The 17,594-nt window shown below is 39.5% G+C and overlaps 1 protein-coding gene across 5 annotated transcripts in view; it reads left to right on the top strand.

Moving 5' to 3' along the window:
• The window catches only part of LOC124805242 (calnexin-like), a 73,364-nt gene that overhangs the window by 32,056 nt on the left and 23,714 nt on the right, over positions 1 to 17,594 (top strand). For 4 of the 5 annotated variants that reach the window (XM_047265752.1, XM_047265750.1, XM_047265753.1 and 1 more), the window contains exons 6-9: positions 2,562 to 2,821; positions 4,598 to 4,829; positions 4,961 to 5,101; positions 14,575 to 14,700. In XM_047265752.1, the coding sequence (XP_047121708.1) occupies positions 2,562 to 2,821; positions 4,598 to 4,829; positions 4,961 to 5,101; positions 14,575 to 14,700 (759 nt within the window). Of the gene's footprint in view, positions 1 to 2,561; positions 2,822 to 4,597; positions 4,830 to 4,960; positions 5,102 to 13,991; positions 14,118 to 14,574; positions 14,701 to 17,594 lie in introns of all 5 variants that reach the window. The other variant, XM_047265751.1, reaches the window with a different exon arrangement.

Consider the following 17,594-nt stretch of genomic DNA (forward strand, 5'->3'; position numbering starts at 1 on the left):
AATGGAAGGTGTCTGTAACGGCAATAAGAATGTTACATCCGTAGAAAAGACTCAAATTTACTGAACGTTACTGAGGAAGAACTGTTGGTGACTTATATTAGAAAGACTTCTGCAGGAGTCATACTGTTTTGCCTCATAAGACTTACAAATGGGTTGTGCCTGTTCAAGAACAAAACATATCACTGTGGCGCAGTGGTTAAGATCCTGGACCCACATTTTGGAAAAGTTCTATCGCTTTCCCCAATCTATTCACCTTAAGTTTTGTGTAGTTGCCCTATGTTACATTAAGTAAGCTCTGGAAAGTTTCTGATCTAACTTGATAGTACATTAAACCGTAAAACTAACCATCATCTGTCTTCCTTCCTGCCTTCCTTTCTTCAGAGAATGAAAACTGCAGTGAAATATTCGGAGAATATTTTCATAGCACTCGCTTGGGTTATTGAGTTACGCGTAAGACACTTACTTAGGAATCCATTCTTGGAAATCACGTTAATCTGCACATCATTGTTGTCTTCTCTGCTGAAGATTAATTTTTCATAAATATAATGTGCTCTGACACACAGCTAGGGTGATCAGCATATAAGAAGGCAATAGCATCATTGAAACACCTGTCTCTAGCGACCCCTTTTGGTTGCATATGACAGTTTAGTTGATTTTCTTGTTAGTTTAGGTATGGTGTGGATATTTGTCCATTGTAGTGTTCATAATGGATGCCATAATATAAACACAGGAAGAATTACATTAGGAAGTGTTACTGACAGTTTTCTGAGTATATAAATTTTTCTAGTGAGTTTCAGAAACTGAAGTAGTGTCTCCATGCAGAGCCCCAGCACTTCCAGTTACCAGTGGAAAGTACAGCTGGAGTGTGTTGTTGAAATCCAATAATGTGGAAAGGATAGATTGTTACTCATCACTTAGAGGAGACATTGAGTGGCAGACAGGCAGAATGAAGAGGAATGCTAGAAAGCTAAAAATATTTCAGGTTTTGGACAGAGTCCTTCTTCTGCAGTAGAGAACCACACACACATGGCCACTTATGTCACCAGATCCAAAGGATTGACTACAACTGCATCTGACATGAGCAGCAATTTAGCTGGGCTAGCTATTATGGGTAAGGGGTGGGGATGGGGTGGAATAGCAGGGTAGGGTTGGGGAAAGAATGTAGTGCTGCCAGGGCCAGATAGGGCTGCTAGGTGCAGCATCAGGTGACTGTGCTGGGGGAGGACAGGGGTGAGAATAGAGAAGGCAATAGGACTATGTAGAATGTAGGTGCATAGGCACGAGAGAAGGTGTGTTTGTAGTGTTGTAGTGGGAGTAGGGAAAGAGATAGGCATAGATGGAGGGCAGTAAATAGCTATGGTTGAGACCACAGGAGCTACAGGATTGAAGAGTGTTGTAGGGAGAGTTCCCATCTGTGAAATTCAGGAAAACTGGTGTTGATGGAAAAAATTCAGATAGAACATTTTGTGAAGCAGTCAGCAAAGTGAAACACAGTCTGTTGGATGGAGTGTTGAGCAACTAGGTGGTTCAGCTCTCTCTTGGCCCCAGTTTGATGCTGGTCATTCATGTGAGCAGACAACTTGTTACTTGTCATGCCGGCATAGAAGGTGGTATTGTGGTCCCAGTGAAGTTGGTAGGTCAAATGGTGCTTTTGTACTCCATCGTATAGTGTGTTATTTGACAGAGACAGAGCACACTGGTGACAGTGCAATATACTCCCATTCCCTGCTCCTCCCCCCCCCCTCCTCTCTCTCTCTCTCTCTCTCTCTCTCTCTCTCTCTCTCTCTCTCTCTGTGTGTGTGTGTGTGTGTGTGTGTGTGTGTGTGTGTGTGTGTGTCCTCCCCACAACCTCAACACCTCCTCCCTCCCTCCACTCAGACACCATCACACAGCTGCAATTCTTCATATAACTGAAAGTGTGTATGTTCAAAATTTCATACTAATTCCTGAAGGTGGCACAGTGGTTGACTGGTTTTCTGTCCTGTCCTTGTCCCATCTTACTGGGAATGAAAATTGTCTCTCACCATATAGCGGTAATGCTGAATTGCAGATAGCCACAACAAAGAGACTTTCACAGTTAAAGCTTTAGGCCATTGGCCTTCATCAATGAAAACAAACACACACACACACGCACTCACACTCACACTCACTCAGGCTGTGTGTGTGTGTGTGTGTGTGTGTGTGTGTGTGTGTGTGTGTGTGTGTGTGTTGTTGGTGGTGTTGAAGACCAATGGCTGAAAGCTGTAACTGTGAAAGTCTTTTTGTTGTACCTATCTGCAACTCAGCGTCTTCGCTATATGGTGAGTGGCAACTTTCCTTCTTATAATATTGTTAAGTTTCATCCTGGATTTTCCATTGTTTGATTTGTTTCATCACTTGGAAATTCTTTCATTAATTAGCCTTCCTTGAACTGAATTAGCATCACCTCGAGCCTCGCTGACTTCAAAGTGATTTTTTCTTAAACGGTTGTCAAGCACTAATGTACAATTTACTCGTAGTATGGTTCGATGTGAATACTCACCAAATGTTCATGTCATGAATTTGTTCTTGCTTTTCAACAGGTGATTAATGAAGGAAGTTTATTAGAGGACTTCACTCCTCCTGTTAATCCCCCAAATGAGATTGATGATCCAAATGACAAAAAACCTGACGACTGGGATGAGAAAGAGAAGATACCAGACCCAGATGCTCGAAAACCTGATGACTGGGATGAGAATGCACCTGCTATGATTGTTGATAGCAGTGCAACAAAACCAGAAGGGTGGCTAGAAGATGAACCAGAGATGATACCTGACCCAAATGCTGAGAAACCTGATGATTGGTAAATAATTTAGTGCACTTGTTGTTGTGTTCCCTTTAATGCTAGTGGTAAAATAATTTCTTTGCAATCAGTAACTCTGCTTTTACCTCTAACAGTGCTTTGCAATGCCAACCTTCACTTTGGTTTTGATTCTGTGTTAAACAGTAGATTTCCCACGTGGTAGACAAGTCAGTTCAGTGCAAGGCAGAGCCATACCACCTCTAGTAGTATTATGCCTATTAAATCAGTGTGATGTTGAAACTAGCATTTGATTTGAAGGTTATTGGACTTAATTTTTGTGTATTAATGTTATAAGTTTTGTAAAATTAAAGCAGTCTCTACTCTGATCCCTTTCCTTCTATTTTCATGCTTAATTCAGCTTTTAGCTTTTGGTACCTTCCACTTTACTAATTGCCAGTGATTATTTGCTTTGCACTCTAGATGTTCCTTTGAGGAAATTTAACTTTAATACATTAGTGAAATTTTTACTTTTCACAGCTTGATCTCCAGCACAAATTAATAATTTCTCCATCACACAAATATGGTTTCTTTTTTGTCTTATCATTATTATTGTATACAGCATAGTACTGGAATAAAAAAAGCCACAACTGCCATTATATGCACTTCTATCATATAGTTAGTTGACAGTGTAGGACAAAAGGGCTAGGCTTTTGGTAATCATATCCAGTATAAGACAGTTGCACTTGTACCATGTAGGACCACTAGTTGGTCTCTTCCCAGTAAACATCTTGTGGCAACTTCTGTATCTTGATTTTCTAATGATTATCAATTACCACAGTTGTTCATATATTTTAAAAAATACTAACAATGGAAACTCCAGGTTTGAATATCAACAACATTAGTAAAATTGTAGATTGCTCTTCACTGTAAAATGGACACGTTGAATTGCAGACAGGCACAATGAATAGACTATTACACATGTAGCTTTGACCAAAGCCTTCTTCAGAAAATAAAAGATGCACACACATTAATACAAGCAAGCATTCTTCACACCTGCATGATCACCATCTCTGGCAGCTAAGACCAGACTACAGCTGTCACATTGAATGAAAGTAACAATGTGGAGGAAGGGGGAGGGTTAGGAGGATACGGATGGGGGGAGAGAAGAGTGCTGTCTGGCAGAAAGTGCAGGGACTACATGGAGGCATGACAGGCTTGCTAGGCACAGCTTCAAGAGGCAGGCAGGAAGGGGTGGGGGGAGGGAAAGTAGGGGGAGTGGAAACGGATAAGAGCAGTAAAGGGGGAAGACAGATCGGTGTGTTGACAGAGATCCCAAAATAGCAGTGAATTCTTATGGTATTGCATTCTTAATTGTTAAACAGTCCTGTGGTGAAGTACATGATCTTAATAATCACCAGTGAAAAAAATTCACCCATAATCAAATGAGGTGGCAATATGGGACAGTAAATGTCACTGCATTTGTAGGCCAGATGGATAGGAAACGTTAATAATACCTGCAAGTTGAATGATTTTAATCTTAAATTGAGAGTATAATTGTATCTTCTTTCCCATAAACAAAATAACTTTTTTGACATTGCCTGACGTATTTAATTCCTTGTCATTCAAAATGAGGGTAATTGATCTTGATGTGTGTGAGCTATGTCTACTATAACTTTTTATAATGTGTTTCCAATTTAATTCTGTTCAATGTTAATTATAGAATATGTAAAGCAATCCATTATACTACTGCAGTAGAGAGATCAAATTATATTATTGGATTATGGAGTTAAATCCTTGAATTGTGGAGTTGTATTTACCATACCTCCTTTTTCCTAGGGACACAGACATGGATGGAGATTGGGAGGCTCCATTAATTCCTAATCCTGTATGTGAGAAAGCTCCAGGTTGTGGGCCATGGAAACCACCTATGGTAGCTAATCCTGCATACAAAGGGAAATGGAGAGCACCTCTTATTGATAATCCAAATTATAAGGGCAAATGGAAACCTCGCCGCATTCCAAATCCTGACTTCTTTGAGGACAAGTCACCTTTCAAAATGACAACAGTCGTAAGATTTTGCTTCTTCCTTATTACAGCATGAAGTTGGTTTAGTTATGAAGTAGCTAACACTTGTTTTATATTGTTGGATAATATTTCATGTTATTGAATATAAATGCTTTCACATATCCTTTTTTACAGTCAGCTGTGGGGTTTGAACTTTGGTCAATGTCAAACATGATTTTGTTTGATAATATCATTGTAACTGATGATCCTGCTGTTGCTGAGAGGTGGGCAGCTGAAACCTTTATACTGAAACGCAGAAAAATTGATAAGGATTCTGTAAGTTTATGATGAGTCTGTATGAAGTTGTTATTCTCTCTCTCTCTCTCTCTCTCTCTCTCTCTCTCTCTCTCTCTCTTTTAGTTTAACAGAATGGAATCATTTTTTCAACAGAGCGTTACTAAAAAGTTTTTTCTTATGGCAATTTTTAGTTTGTTTTATTCATATAATATTTTGCAAAACTGTATTACAATAGTGAACTTTGTACCCTGGAAAACTGGAGGCTTTAAGACTAAGAAAGCAGTCAATCGATGGACATTGTTAACAGCCCAGCATATTCATTTACATTTTTTCATGATCTAGATGGTGTGCCCTATGGTTACCAAGCTCCCACACCATGTCAGTACTTGGGAGCTCTTGAATTGCCAACGGATTGTAATCTTGCATTAATGTCAGTTAATTGATAACACATTTGCAGTGTCATAGAGAATGGTATTATTTTAGGTTTCTCTGTTTTTGCAAGCACGACATTCTCCGCATCCATTCATGTTCTATATATTTATTTATATGTACAATAAAACTCCCTTTTTACACTTTCCAGTGGACTGACCCAAAAAAGTGTAAAATGCAGGAAAGTTTAAAATACGGGAAAGTATAGGAAACCCAACAAGCTCTAGATTTCGTGCTTATTGTTCTCTGGTTACGAAGAGTGCCAACTTTGGTCCTTTAACCAATATTGTGTTAAATTTTATTTACCGTGATTTAATAATGATTATCAATAATGAGTTTCGCATTTAGAACACGAATATCGTTTTAATGTGGTTTTGCTAAAGACTTTTGCTTCCATGTTTTAATTATGGTCGGAATGAAGAAGAAAATGCATGTTTATTTGTGTTAGCACTCAGTTCTTGTCTTCGTGATAATCACAAAGGCAGTGGCAGAGTGCTGGGTTTCCCTCTTCGTTCTGATTATTCCCAGAAGTGTAAATAAAACATGGAAATAAAAGTCTATTATGAAACCACATTAGTGTGTTATTCATGTTCTAATGTGAGACTTATAATCGATAATCATTATAAAACTACGGTAACTAAAACTTCTAACACAATGCTGGTTAAACCACTAAAATTGGCAGTCTTTGTAAACCGAAAACAATAGGGAAGAAGTCTACAGCTTGTTGCCGACAAGCAGGTAACTTGGTTTAGGGACATCCTGGATTGAAAGAGGACAGAAATTATCATGTTACAGAGCATATTTAGGATGAATGTTTTCGTCAGGTCATATAAACTGAAGACCGCTCACCTAGTACTAATTAATGTGTTTTATTTAGAGGTGACAATGATTTGTGGAAGCCCATTACAGGCACAGCTGTATTTAAAGGAGGTGTTTATTTGTATAGATGACTGTGAAATTAAATTAAAGCTGTTGTAATACAACACAATGAGTAGAAGGGAAGTTGCTACTAGAGTCACTGTCATCACATTGTGATTATCATGAAGACAGTGATTCAGCACATACTCCCACCCTTCCAAACGCTCTGACCGAGCACTTGGTTAGCACACTGGACTTGCATTCAAGATGATGGTGGTTAAACCTGCATCGGCCATCCTGATTTAGGGTTTCTGTGATTTCCCTAAAACGTTTCAGGCAAATGCCAGCTTGTTTCCTTTGAAAGCGCATTGTCAGATTCCTTCCCCATCCTTCCCTAATCCAAAGTGACCGATGACCTCACTGGTTGTCCGCTGCCCCGAACCAATCAAGCAACCATCCAAACACTGGGAACCTATTATACAGGCGGCCATGACTCAACATTCCGACAATGAAAATTTTGCTTACCGCACTATCCTTATGTTGCCTAACCAATAACTTTGTATGTAGTCTGCTTTTTGTGCCTCGTTCCAAAGCTGAATTTGAGCAGAAATATGATCTATGTTTAAAAATCAATTTTACAGGTTGCGATAACATCAAAGAAAATTCAAAGTGCGGAAAATGTTGTAATTTGAAATCATTATGGACAGGAAAGCATTGTATTGAGAGAACAGAACTCATGTTGGGATTTACGAAAATGAATGTAAAAAAGCAGCAAAAATGCAAGAACGTAAAAATGGGGTTTTAGCGTTTATCACCACCAGTCCATACAACTAATTAAGTTCTCGTGACCCACAAATTGTGCACCCCTTGTGGTTAGGGATGGCAAAGGAAGTAACACTTTTGAATGAATGAACAGTGACAGATAACAGTGTTTCAGTTGGCAAAACTTGTGTGTGTCTCAGACTTCTTTCTTCTTTTCTCCTCACATACATTCCTGTAGTTAAGCCCCTAAGTTAACCTAGGTGCTGCATGATAACTGAGTACTGTTCTGAAGTGTGTGTAGAAGTTGGCTTTCTGAGGTCTGACAATAATCACATATTCCGACAATGGAAAATCCAGGTAGGGATGTCAACAATGTAAGAAAAGATAGATTGCTACTTACTGTAAAGCAGACATGTCAAGTTGCAGACAGGCACAATTAAGACACACATGGCTTTCAGCCTTTGTCAGTAAAACCACACACACACACACACACACACACACACACACACACACGACCGCCAACTCCAGCATCTTGGGCCGAAATGCATCACATGCGATGCAAGCAGCAATGGGGCTGGGGAAGAGGAAGGGAAAGGGATAGTGTACAGATGGGGAGAGAGACAAATGCTGTCTGGTGGAGTGTGCAGGGACTAGACCGGCAACAGGCTCACTATATGGAGGTTTTGGGGCAGGGAGGTGGGGAAAGAAGGAACAAAAACAGAGAGAAGTGGGGAAAGATGGGGGGAATGCGTTGGCAGAGGACTGCAAATAAACAGAGGGTGGGAAACGAGAATGGGGAGGAGATGATAGAACAGAGGGGATGGAAACTGTTGGGTGCATTGTGTGGGGACAGTATGTTTCCGCAGTTTGAGGCCGGGATATTTATGGGAGTGGAGAATTTGTTGTAAGGATAACTCCCATCAGTGCAGTTCAGAAAAGCTGGTGGTGGACGGAAGGATCTAGATTGCTCGGGTAGTAAAGCAGCAATTGAAATCAAGTGTGTTGTGTTCAGCTGCATGTTGTGCCACAGTGTGGTTTACTTTTCTTTTGGCCAAAGGTGGACAGCTGGTTGGTAGTCATACCAATATAAAAACCTGTGCAATGATTGCAGCAGAGCTGGTAAATGACATGGCTGCTTTCAAAGGTGGCTTGGATCCTGATGGAGTAGGATAAACCTGTGACAGAACTGGAGTAGGAAGTGCAGGGTTGGTGAATTGGGCAGGTTTTGCACCTGGGTCTTCCACAAGGGTACAATCCTTGTGGCAAGGGGTTGGGATTGGGAGTGGCATAGGAATGGACTAGGATGTTGCCGAGGTTGGATGGGCGACAGAATACCACTTTAGGAGGCGTGGGACGTATCTCAGGTAGGATGTCCCTCATTCCAGGACATGATTATAGGTAATCAAAGCCCTGGCAAAGGTCAAGATTATAGGTAATCAAAGACCTGGAAAAGGGCATGATTATAGATAAACAAAGTTCTGGCAAAGGATGTGGTTCAGTTGTTCCAGTCCAGGGGTGGCACTAGGTGACCAAGGGGACACTCCTCTTTGTGTCTGATTTCTGGGGATGGTGGGAGGGAAATGGTACGGGAGATCTGTTTGGGGACTAGGTCCAAGGGATAGTGCCTGTCTGTGAAGGCCTTGGTGAGACCCTCAGCATAGTGGGCAAGGGAGTTTCTGTCACTGCAGGTACACTGTCCCTGTTACACTATGTGAGAAGAATTTTTTGGTGTGAAAGGGATGAATCTGTCAAAGTGCAGGTATTGTTGGTGGGTAGTGGGTTTAATGTGGTCAGAGGTGTGGGTGGAACCATCAGAGAAGAGGAGGTCAACATCTACAAAGATGGCATGCTGGGTTGAGGACAATGTGAAGCAGATGGGAGAGAAGGTGTGAAGATGTTGAGGAGTGGAGATAGGGTGTCTTGGCCCTGGGTCCAGATCATTAAGATATCATAAATGAAACTGAAGTAGACGAGGGGTTTGATGCTTTGGGAGGCTAGGAAGGTCTCTTCTATATGGCCCATAAAAAGGTTGACATAGGAGGATGCCATGCGGGTGCCCATGGCTGTGCTGCAGATTTGTTTATATACCTTCCCTTCACATGAGAAGTAGTTGTGGGTTAGGATAAAATTAGTAATATGTAAGAGTAATCACATGGTGGGTTTGGAGTCTGAAGGACATTGGGAAAGACGTTGTTCAATAGTGGTTAGACCATGGGCATCAGGGATGGTGTATAGGGAGGTGGCGTCAACAGTGTATTAACAATCACCAATTTACTGGTGAAGTCTGTAGCTAAAAGCTATATTTAGGTGTCGCTTAATCGTGCCTGTCTGCAACTTGACTTGTCTTCCTTAAGGTAAGTAGCAATCTCTCTTCTTACATTGTTGATAATCACATATTGATGCTTTGGACAGTACCAACAGCCACTGAATAGTTTCAAACCAAGGAAGATAAAAGAACTGATATTGCCACTGTTGCAATTCATCAGTGAAATGAATTAGATGTGTCCACTATTAAAGTCATGAAGGACACTTCGCTCTGAAATTCCAGCAATGAAGTACTATGCAACAGAACCCAACATGTCCTCGACAGCATGTGTTCGTCAGAGACGAGGGTACCATCGGGAGTGCCCCAGGGCAATGTGATAGGACCGCTGGTATTTTCTAAATACATAAATGAACTGGCGGACAAGGTAAGCAGCAGTATGTGTCTGTCTGATGATGATGATGATGTTGTGGTGTATGAGGAGGTGTCATCATTGAGTGACTGTAGAGGCACACAATGTGACTTAGAAAAAATTTCTAGCTCTAAATGTAAGTTAATCTAGACGAGTAGGGAAAACAAACCTATGATATTCAAATACAGAAGTAGTAGTGGTTGGCTTCTCACAGCCACATTAACTAAATATCTGGGCATAACGCTGCAAAGTAAAATGAGATGGAATGAGCATGAAAGAACATGTGAGGGTTGTAGTAGGGAAGGTTAGTGGTAGACTTCGGTTTATTGGGAGAATTTTAGGAAAGTGTTGATCATCTGTAAAGGAGACTGCCTATAGGGCAGTTTTGCGACCTGTTGTTGAATATTGATTGAATTTTCTCATGCTGCTAAATAAGTAGGAGCAATCTGTTTTACTTGGTAAAAACTTTCTAAAGCCGTAATCACATAAATATTTCCTTATTTACAACCATTCATGTTCAGCAGACTGTGCTGCCATCTTCAGGTCATCAGAAATTTTTGTTATAAAATGTATTCACACTACATTTCTCTAGGGCAACACAGCAAATTTGGAGTGGCCAAACACCAGCAAGCCTGTAACAAGGGGAAAAAATTACCTGTGTACTTGCCAAGGAGCCAGATTTGCTAAAACACAAGCTCAGAGAAGCCACTAAAATTCTAAAGCAACCAACATCACAAAAAGAAGGGATGGGCTCGGGCTGGCCCCACCCTGGCTGCCAGCCCTCAGAGTTTATAGGCTGTATCAATAACACGAGACCCGATTGCTCTCGTTGATTAACTTGCTGCATGGCCTGTGTCCAGCAGGAAGAAAACATAAGCACACACCTCATTTGCCAATGACCACCAATTATGACACACAATGCAAGAACCAGTAGTTAACAGCAGATCCCCACTCCCTCCACTATGGTAACCTATTACAATAAAGTTCCCACTCCTTCCACATTAAAAGACCAATTATAACAATCTTTTAAAATTGTGGTGCAATTTCATATTCAGTGAGCAGTAATGATAAAATATAAATGACCCTGCACAGCTAAAACACACCAGTTTCTTTAAACAACTTAACTCTATCCATCCCGATGTAAAATTTATGATGGACTATAAAACGGAGGCCCAACTACCTTCCCTCGGGTTTAGTTGAGGTAAAAGCCGACTGATGTGTTGGCTACAACATCTGTAGAAAAACTACACACACAAGTCTGTATGTCTATGCCTCAAGGCATCATCATCTGTTACAAAGAAATTGTATAATTCCTAGAACTTAACAGTCAGGTAGGCAAAGTGTGTCTCATCTAAGAATGACGAAATTTCGCGGAAAGTGTACCCATATCAACAAATTGAGCAAGCATTGTGGCTGTAACTTGAATAACATAACATAGTGATTGACAGACTACAGTGACATTGGATAGTGTTGTTGGAGTGGAGCCAACCACACTTCACAGCAGTCTGTAGGTGCCTACAAAACAGGCAACACATCGAGAGAATATAGCTATCGTGAAAGAACTGTGATTGGCTGGCAGCTGGCCCCTGTGACTGGACTCTCTAAAACTTCAGTCACAGAGTTATCTTAATTGAAGTACAAAATCATAAATTCCTTGCAGAACGGATTGGAAAAAAAAAGACTGAAAAAAAACTGAGGATAACCCATCAGCCTACTGCATGCCACATCTGGGGAAAAATGGTAAATTTTACAGAAAAGCAGCATTCCGTGGACATGGTGTCCAATGAAGTAAGTCTCTGATTTCAAACTTAAATATATTGAAAACTAAGATCGATAGTAGAGTATAAAAGAAGGTATGTTTATTGGGAAAACTAAAAATTTGGTTTCAGAATAGTTCAAAATCTCCTAACGGACACTGTTGCAAGCTATGTAGCTCGGAAAATATCAGCATGCATAGTTAAAATCGTCCTCTGCAAGCAGTGTTTCTAAATGTTCACCACTTGCAGTTGGGGGTGAGGCAAAGGAACAATGAAATTTGTCATCATTTCCTGTAGTGTGTCAATGGAAATGGATTCAGAAGCCACACAGGTTACCGATTCAAGCTCATCCACTGTGCTGGAATGGTTCTGGTAGACGTTGTTTTTCAGTGTTCTTCACAAAAAGTAGCACAAGACATCAGATCAGATGAATATGCTGGCCAATCCATTCTTGTGCCAGCAAATTTGACATAATCCAATGCAGAAACTCTATTCCCGAAGTGTTCATCAAGAAAGCAAAACACTTGTTCAGTGCGATGTGTTTTGGCACATGCATGAATGAACCGCTAGGTGCTTGGATGATGCGGGGCAGCAAATTGTTCCAAAATTGCAATATAATATACACTGGTGATTGTGATTATTTCTGGCATGGAAAAAGGGCCAATAATGCCTCTGTTGCATACTGTAGCCCAACCAGTAACTTTGGGAGAATATAGTGGTTTTGTGTCACACAAATGGTGATTTTAGAAACCCCAAAATCACCACACCAATTTTGTTTACTCAAGGCTCCACTCAGATGGAAGTGTGCTTAAAGTCTGCTCTCTGTGGTACATCTTATATACAGGCTTTTGAATGGAAACTGTGTAGGCTCTTTCTCAAGATTTTCTACATGCCAGAATGCTTCAAACCAGTCTCTACTGGAATTCTTCATACAGATTTTCTTAGATTTTGTTGAATAATTTCAGAAACAGTGGCAATATTTTCATGAGTAACTGCGGTTTGGCTGGGCTAACGTTCCCCACTAGATCATAGCCAGGCTGCCTGTTTCTTGGAATTTGGTGAAGAGCTTGCAAATAGTTTTGACATCGGGTCCTTAAGAAACATTATACGGTGTTTAAAAAGCGTGCCTTGTTACAGTAGGTCCATTCTATCACCTGTGGTGTGCCAGTACCAGAAAAACACATTGTTCGGTGGAATACATTATTTCAACCTCTTCATTCAGTGCCCTAACCTTCTTTCACGTTTCAGCAGTGGAACTGATTGCTCTGAGGTACACTATGTATAAGCATTACATATTGTGATTATACCATCATCTGTTTGCAGCTTCTTGAACTATTTCAAAATTACTGTGTAATTACTGTATAAAATTCTTACAGCTTTCACAATAAACATACTGTTTGTTGCACTCGTTTATCAATCTTAGTTTTTGAGATATTTAATTTTGAAATCGGACACTCCTTGGCTAGACACCCTGTATTTCACTCCCACCAAGAAGTAATCATAAAGGCTAAGATAGCTGCTGAAAACATGGTATATGCATCATTTTATGCCAATCATATCATGTCATGTCATTTGTGAGTCAGAACAGAAAAGTTGAAGGAAGATGCAAGAAATTTCAGACAGAACAGTGCAGGAGAGGTGGAAGGAAGATTAGTTATACACAAGTCTCAAACAGACAAGCAAATCCCTTCTTCTCGGAGTAACATCACAAAAGACATAAAAGACCAGTCTCATGGTGTAGGCACACAGTTTCTGAAAAACAAAATCAGCTGAAATAATGTTATAAAGAGCAGTAGAGGTTTCAGTTTCAGCAATGTGTAGGATCAGGCATTCAGTTTATTAAACCCTCATTGGCATCTTATCTGTCAAAGCTGAAGAACACAGGAGATACATATTTCATCCAACATTGCGAAACAAATGAGTGACAAAGGGCATAGTGGGATGGTAGGGTAAAAATGCTTTAAACAGAGGCATGATACCAACAGTAATTCAGTCTGGCTCTACTCCAAGTAGCGAATACACGTGAGACCACAGCCCGGAGGCACTCAAAGAAGACAGATTGATCAGTTGTTGAAGTACTGTGTGCAAAATGGAACTGTCAACTCTGCTAGGAATCCATAAGATGCCATAAAAACAGCATACAGTGTTTCTTGTAAGATTACATATACAATCAAATGCCGTTATAGTGATATGATAATACAATCATAATTCATATTGGTTGAAAAGTAGTTCTATGAAATTATTGAGAAATTTTCAGTTGACAAGATGTCAGTCCAAATTTGAAATTTCACATATTACATGTAGTAATCATTTGCAATTTTTACAGAATATGGACTGTGCATCTTATGGTGACATTTTAGGTATTACTTTTAGCTGTTGAAATTTGCAGTGACTAATGTGCTCACTGAATAAATAAAGACATCTCTGCCCTCTCTTTGTATTGAACAGGAAACTTTGTGGGAATCTGCAATGCGTGCAATGAACTACAAGCCTGGTTGGTGGGCACTCTACTTTCTTTATTGCATTGTACCTATTGCAATATATGTGTGGTACCTCTGCAGACGTGTTTCAGAGGTAATACAAGATAACTGGGTTTGGAACAGGTCTCTTCCATACTGTATTGTAGAAACAGATACAGCATAGTGTAGGGCTACTTCTTTGTAGACGAGTGTGAAACAGTTGAAGCAGTATCACTTAAAAACACAAGGAGTAACCACTCTTAATTTCTATTACTAAAGAAGTAAAATCCTTTATAGGCACGCACATACTGTACTACATGCAATTATTAGTGGATGCATTGTGCTAGAATAGGAGACTGTTGAATTTTTATTGGCCTTATGACTTAATTTTATAAATGCAAAGTGCAGTAGCATTAACATGTAGTAAATATGCATCTGTGGCATTTTTGTAAAGTTGTTACACTTGGATAACCTCCGGCATTGGTCTTTAATTGTAAAGCTGCTGCTGTTGTGATTATGCAGCGTGCTTTGTAGTGCTAGACATCCTGTAGTTACTCCTGATTTGCCCACAGGAATCACTCTTCATGCGGCTAGTGAAATACACCAATGAACAGCCATGGCTATGGGCTGTGTATGTAGTAGTGATTGGACTTCCCATAGTTCTGGTGATTGTGTTTTGTTGCGGCTCCTCAAGCAAGGTTGGTATCATATTTTCTTGCTGAGTTGTAGGTTTGTAGATTTTGCAGCAGATAACTAATAACTGTGTGTCTTAGTTTTTATTGAAGTGATTACTAGCATCTTATCTGCATATGTAATGAGCTATAAATGGCAAGTATAATTATCATTTAGTTCTTACTAATTCTGATTATGATGTAAGGAAATCATATGTATTTTGTATTTCCAGAATTTGTAGTATTCAAGCAATCGTAATAATACTGGTGTAGTAGAATGAATGTATTTCTCATATTTCATCTATCATAATTGAAATTTATATAGGCCTATTTCTGTTTTCAATTACTGTATTTACTCGAATCTAAGCCGCACTCGAATCTAAGTCGCACCTAAGAAATGAAACTCGATATCAAGGAAAAAAATTTTCCCGAATCTAAGCCGCACCTGAAATTTGAGACTTGAAATTCAAGGGGAGAGAAAAGTCTTAGGCCGCACCACCAAATCGAAACAAAGTTGGTCCATTGTAATATGAAACACAATTTAGGTAGAATGAATAACGATACAGCTACAGTTGTTTGGTTCGAGTCGTAAGCTTAGCAGTTAGCTTTACCAGGTAGCCATTGCTATGCGTCAGGTGCTCCGTCTGTATTTATACGGGTACCCTTCCTTTTTCGCGTGCTTCGTCTGGTTTGAATTGATTGCTTATTTTTCTTTCATCTGATAAGTGATGTTCTTTTTGTTATAGGTGTTTACGTCACTCTAAGCTAAAAATGCATTACTGTACTGTGTCATGCATTGTTTGTCGCATTCTGATAATGAGTGTTTACGACCTGTCGCCGCTCGCGGCATGGCTTGCTCTTGTACACGCTACTGCCGCTTTTTTTTTTTTTTAAGGAATCATCTTATTGGCGAAACAATGCCAAGAGACTGCTATTTGCTGTTACTTACAATACTGCTTTCTTTGATAATGATCAACAAGAACCAAATAATAGACTGCTTATGATAGATGATGTTCTGAACGAGAGTTTAGCGGAAATTTTTCTCCATTTGAAAATCTTTGCAGACGCCTCTTTAGTACATTAAATTCTGCACAGAACTTAAGAGTCATCTTAGATTTAAAAATCTAGTCAATTGTCGTGCTTCATTTCTGACTGTATCACTATTAGGCATAAGAATAATACGAATATAAACATGACATGATATGTATATTCTTCCGCCTTTGCTGTTGTCTCACTCTAGTTTTGTAGTTTATTAGGCAGACAGGATTTAAATGAGATAGTAGCAAATACGAAAGAATACATGCCAAAATGTTTATATTCGTATTATTCTTATGGTAAAGAGAATACTGCATGTGATTCACAATTCATAATAGTTCCTATTAGCAACCATCTCTTCTCACAGGTAGGAAAAAAATTCAGAAATCAGAATGTAGAGTTGGCCATATTGGCAAACATCCCAAATAGTCTTGCCAGTCAGATTTTCGTAGTACATTGAAATGCTGCTGCATTCGAAGATGAACAAAACGGAATTTGTATTTACTTCGTTAGATAATGTATGAAAATGCAGTGGTCGAAACTCGTGGCGGAGAAAAAAAGGTCGTCTTCCAACTTTTTTTTTTATTTACTGACGCAGAGGTTTTGGCGCCAGTATTTATCTTTGTGCCTGCAAAGCATGCCTGCGTAGCGCTACATATATTCGACAGCAGAAGTTAGTTGTGGCGGCACCTACCAACATTTTTCAGAACTTCCGCTTACTTTGCACTCGATTCTAAGACGCAGGCGGTTTTTTGGATTACAAAAACCGGAAAAAAAGTGCGGCTTAGATTCGAGTAAATACGGTATAAAAGGACTTTGTACATCAAATATTGTTTCTGCATCCTGCATTTAAATTTTCATATGTTTCTTTAAACTTAAAATTTTGATAGCTCTTTGTATGTTTATAAATAAAGAGTAAAAAGGAGAAGCTGACAGGCATACTGTACATTATAACAATGTACGCGTCAGTCTGTGCAATGGTAACAAGTATTTTCCACAGAGATGAGCACAGGCAACACTCATGGGTGTGTGTGTGTGTATATATGTGTGAATGTATGAATGAGTGTGCAAATGTTCTTGAACCATCAAACTGCAAAATTTCAAAATCAATCAGTGCTCCTCATACTTCATCAAGATTGTCAAAATGAGATGCCAGGTAGTGTGGAAATTCATTTTGATATCTCTGCTCTCCTGTTGTTAATTCTGTGGCTCCTTGAATCCACGTTTTGAAAATAGTTAGTCGGAGTAACATTATTCCATGCTTTATCAGCTGATGGTCATCACTGCAAAAATTGTTATGGTGAACCTCTGTGACCACCTTTAATTTTATCCAACACTATTATCACAACTTTTTTCCAGTACAAAGTTTTAAAATTCTGGTCAACCAGTTCAAACTGGTGTGTAAAAGAAAAAATGAAGTTTCACATAAATTATCTGTGAAATTGCCAAGTGGCAACAGAATTCTTCCGTCTATATTTTCATGTGTCTCTCTTAAGATCAGTAGTCACCCCATTGAACAACTCTGTTGACATCCACCCCTTTTCTTGGAGTAATAAAATATACACAAAGAACTGATTCTTTTGAAATATCTGGGGTTAGCATCTTTCACTATCAAAAGAGATATTAGTTTCTGAAACACAGCCACATTTGGTCATCTTCATCTACCATATGGTACATTTTTGGATTTCAATTATTTATTTATTTTTTATTTATTTATTATTATTATTATTGGTGTTTTGCCCTAAAAGAGCGCATTTGGACTAAACTACATGGCCAGTTCCTTTTGCTGCTTTCCTTGCTGCCCAAACTTTCTTCATTCGCTCGCTGTGTTTCTGTTTCCGATCCTCTGTCCATGCTTCTTGTCGGCTTTGTGTCTTCGGCTTCAT

Source organism: Schistocerca piceifrons, chromosome 7 (assembly GCF_021461385.2).
Source record: "Schistocerca piceifrons isolate TAMUIC-IGC-003096 chromosome 7, iqSchPice1.1, whole genome shotgun sequence".
Classification (NCBI taxonomy): Eukaryota; Metazoa; Arthropoda; class Insecta; order Orthoptera; family Acrididae; genus Schistocerca; species Schistocerca piceifrons.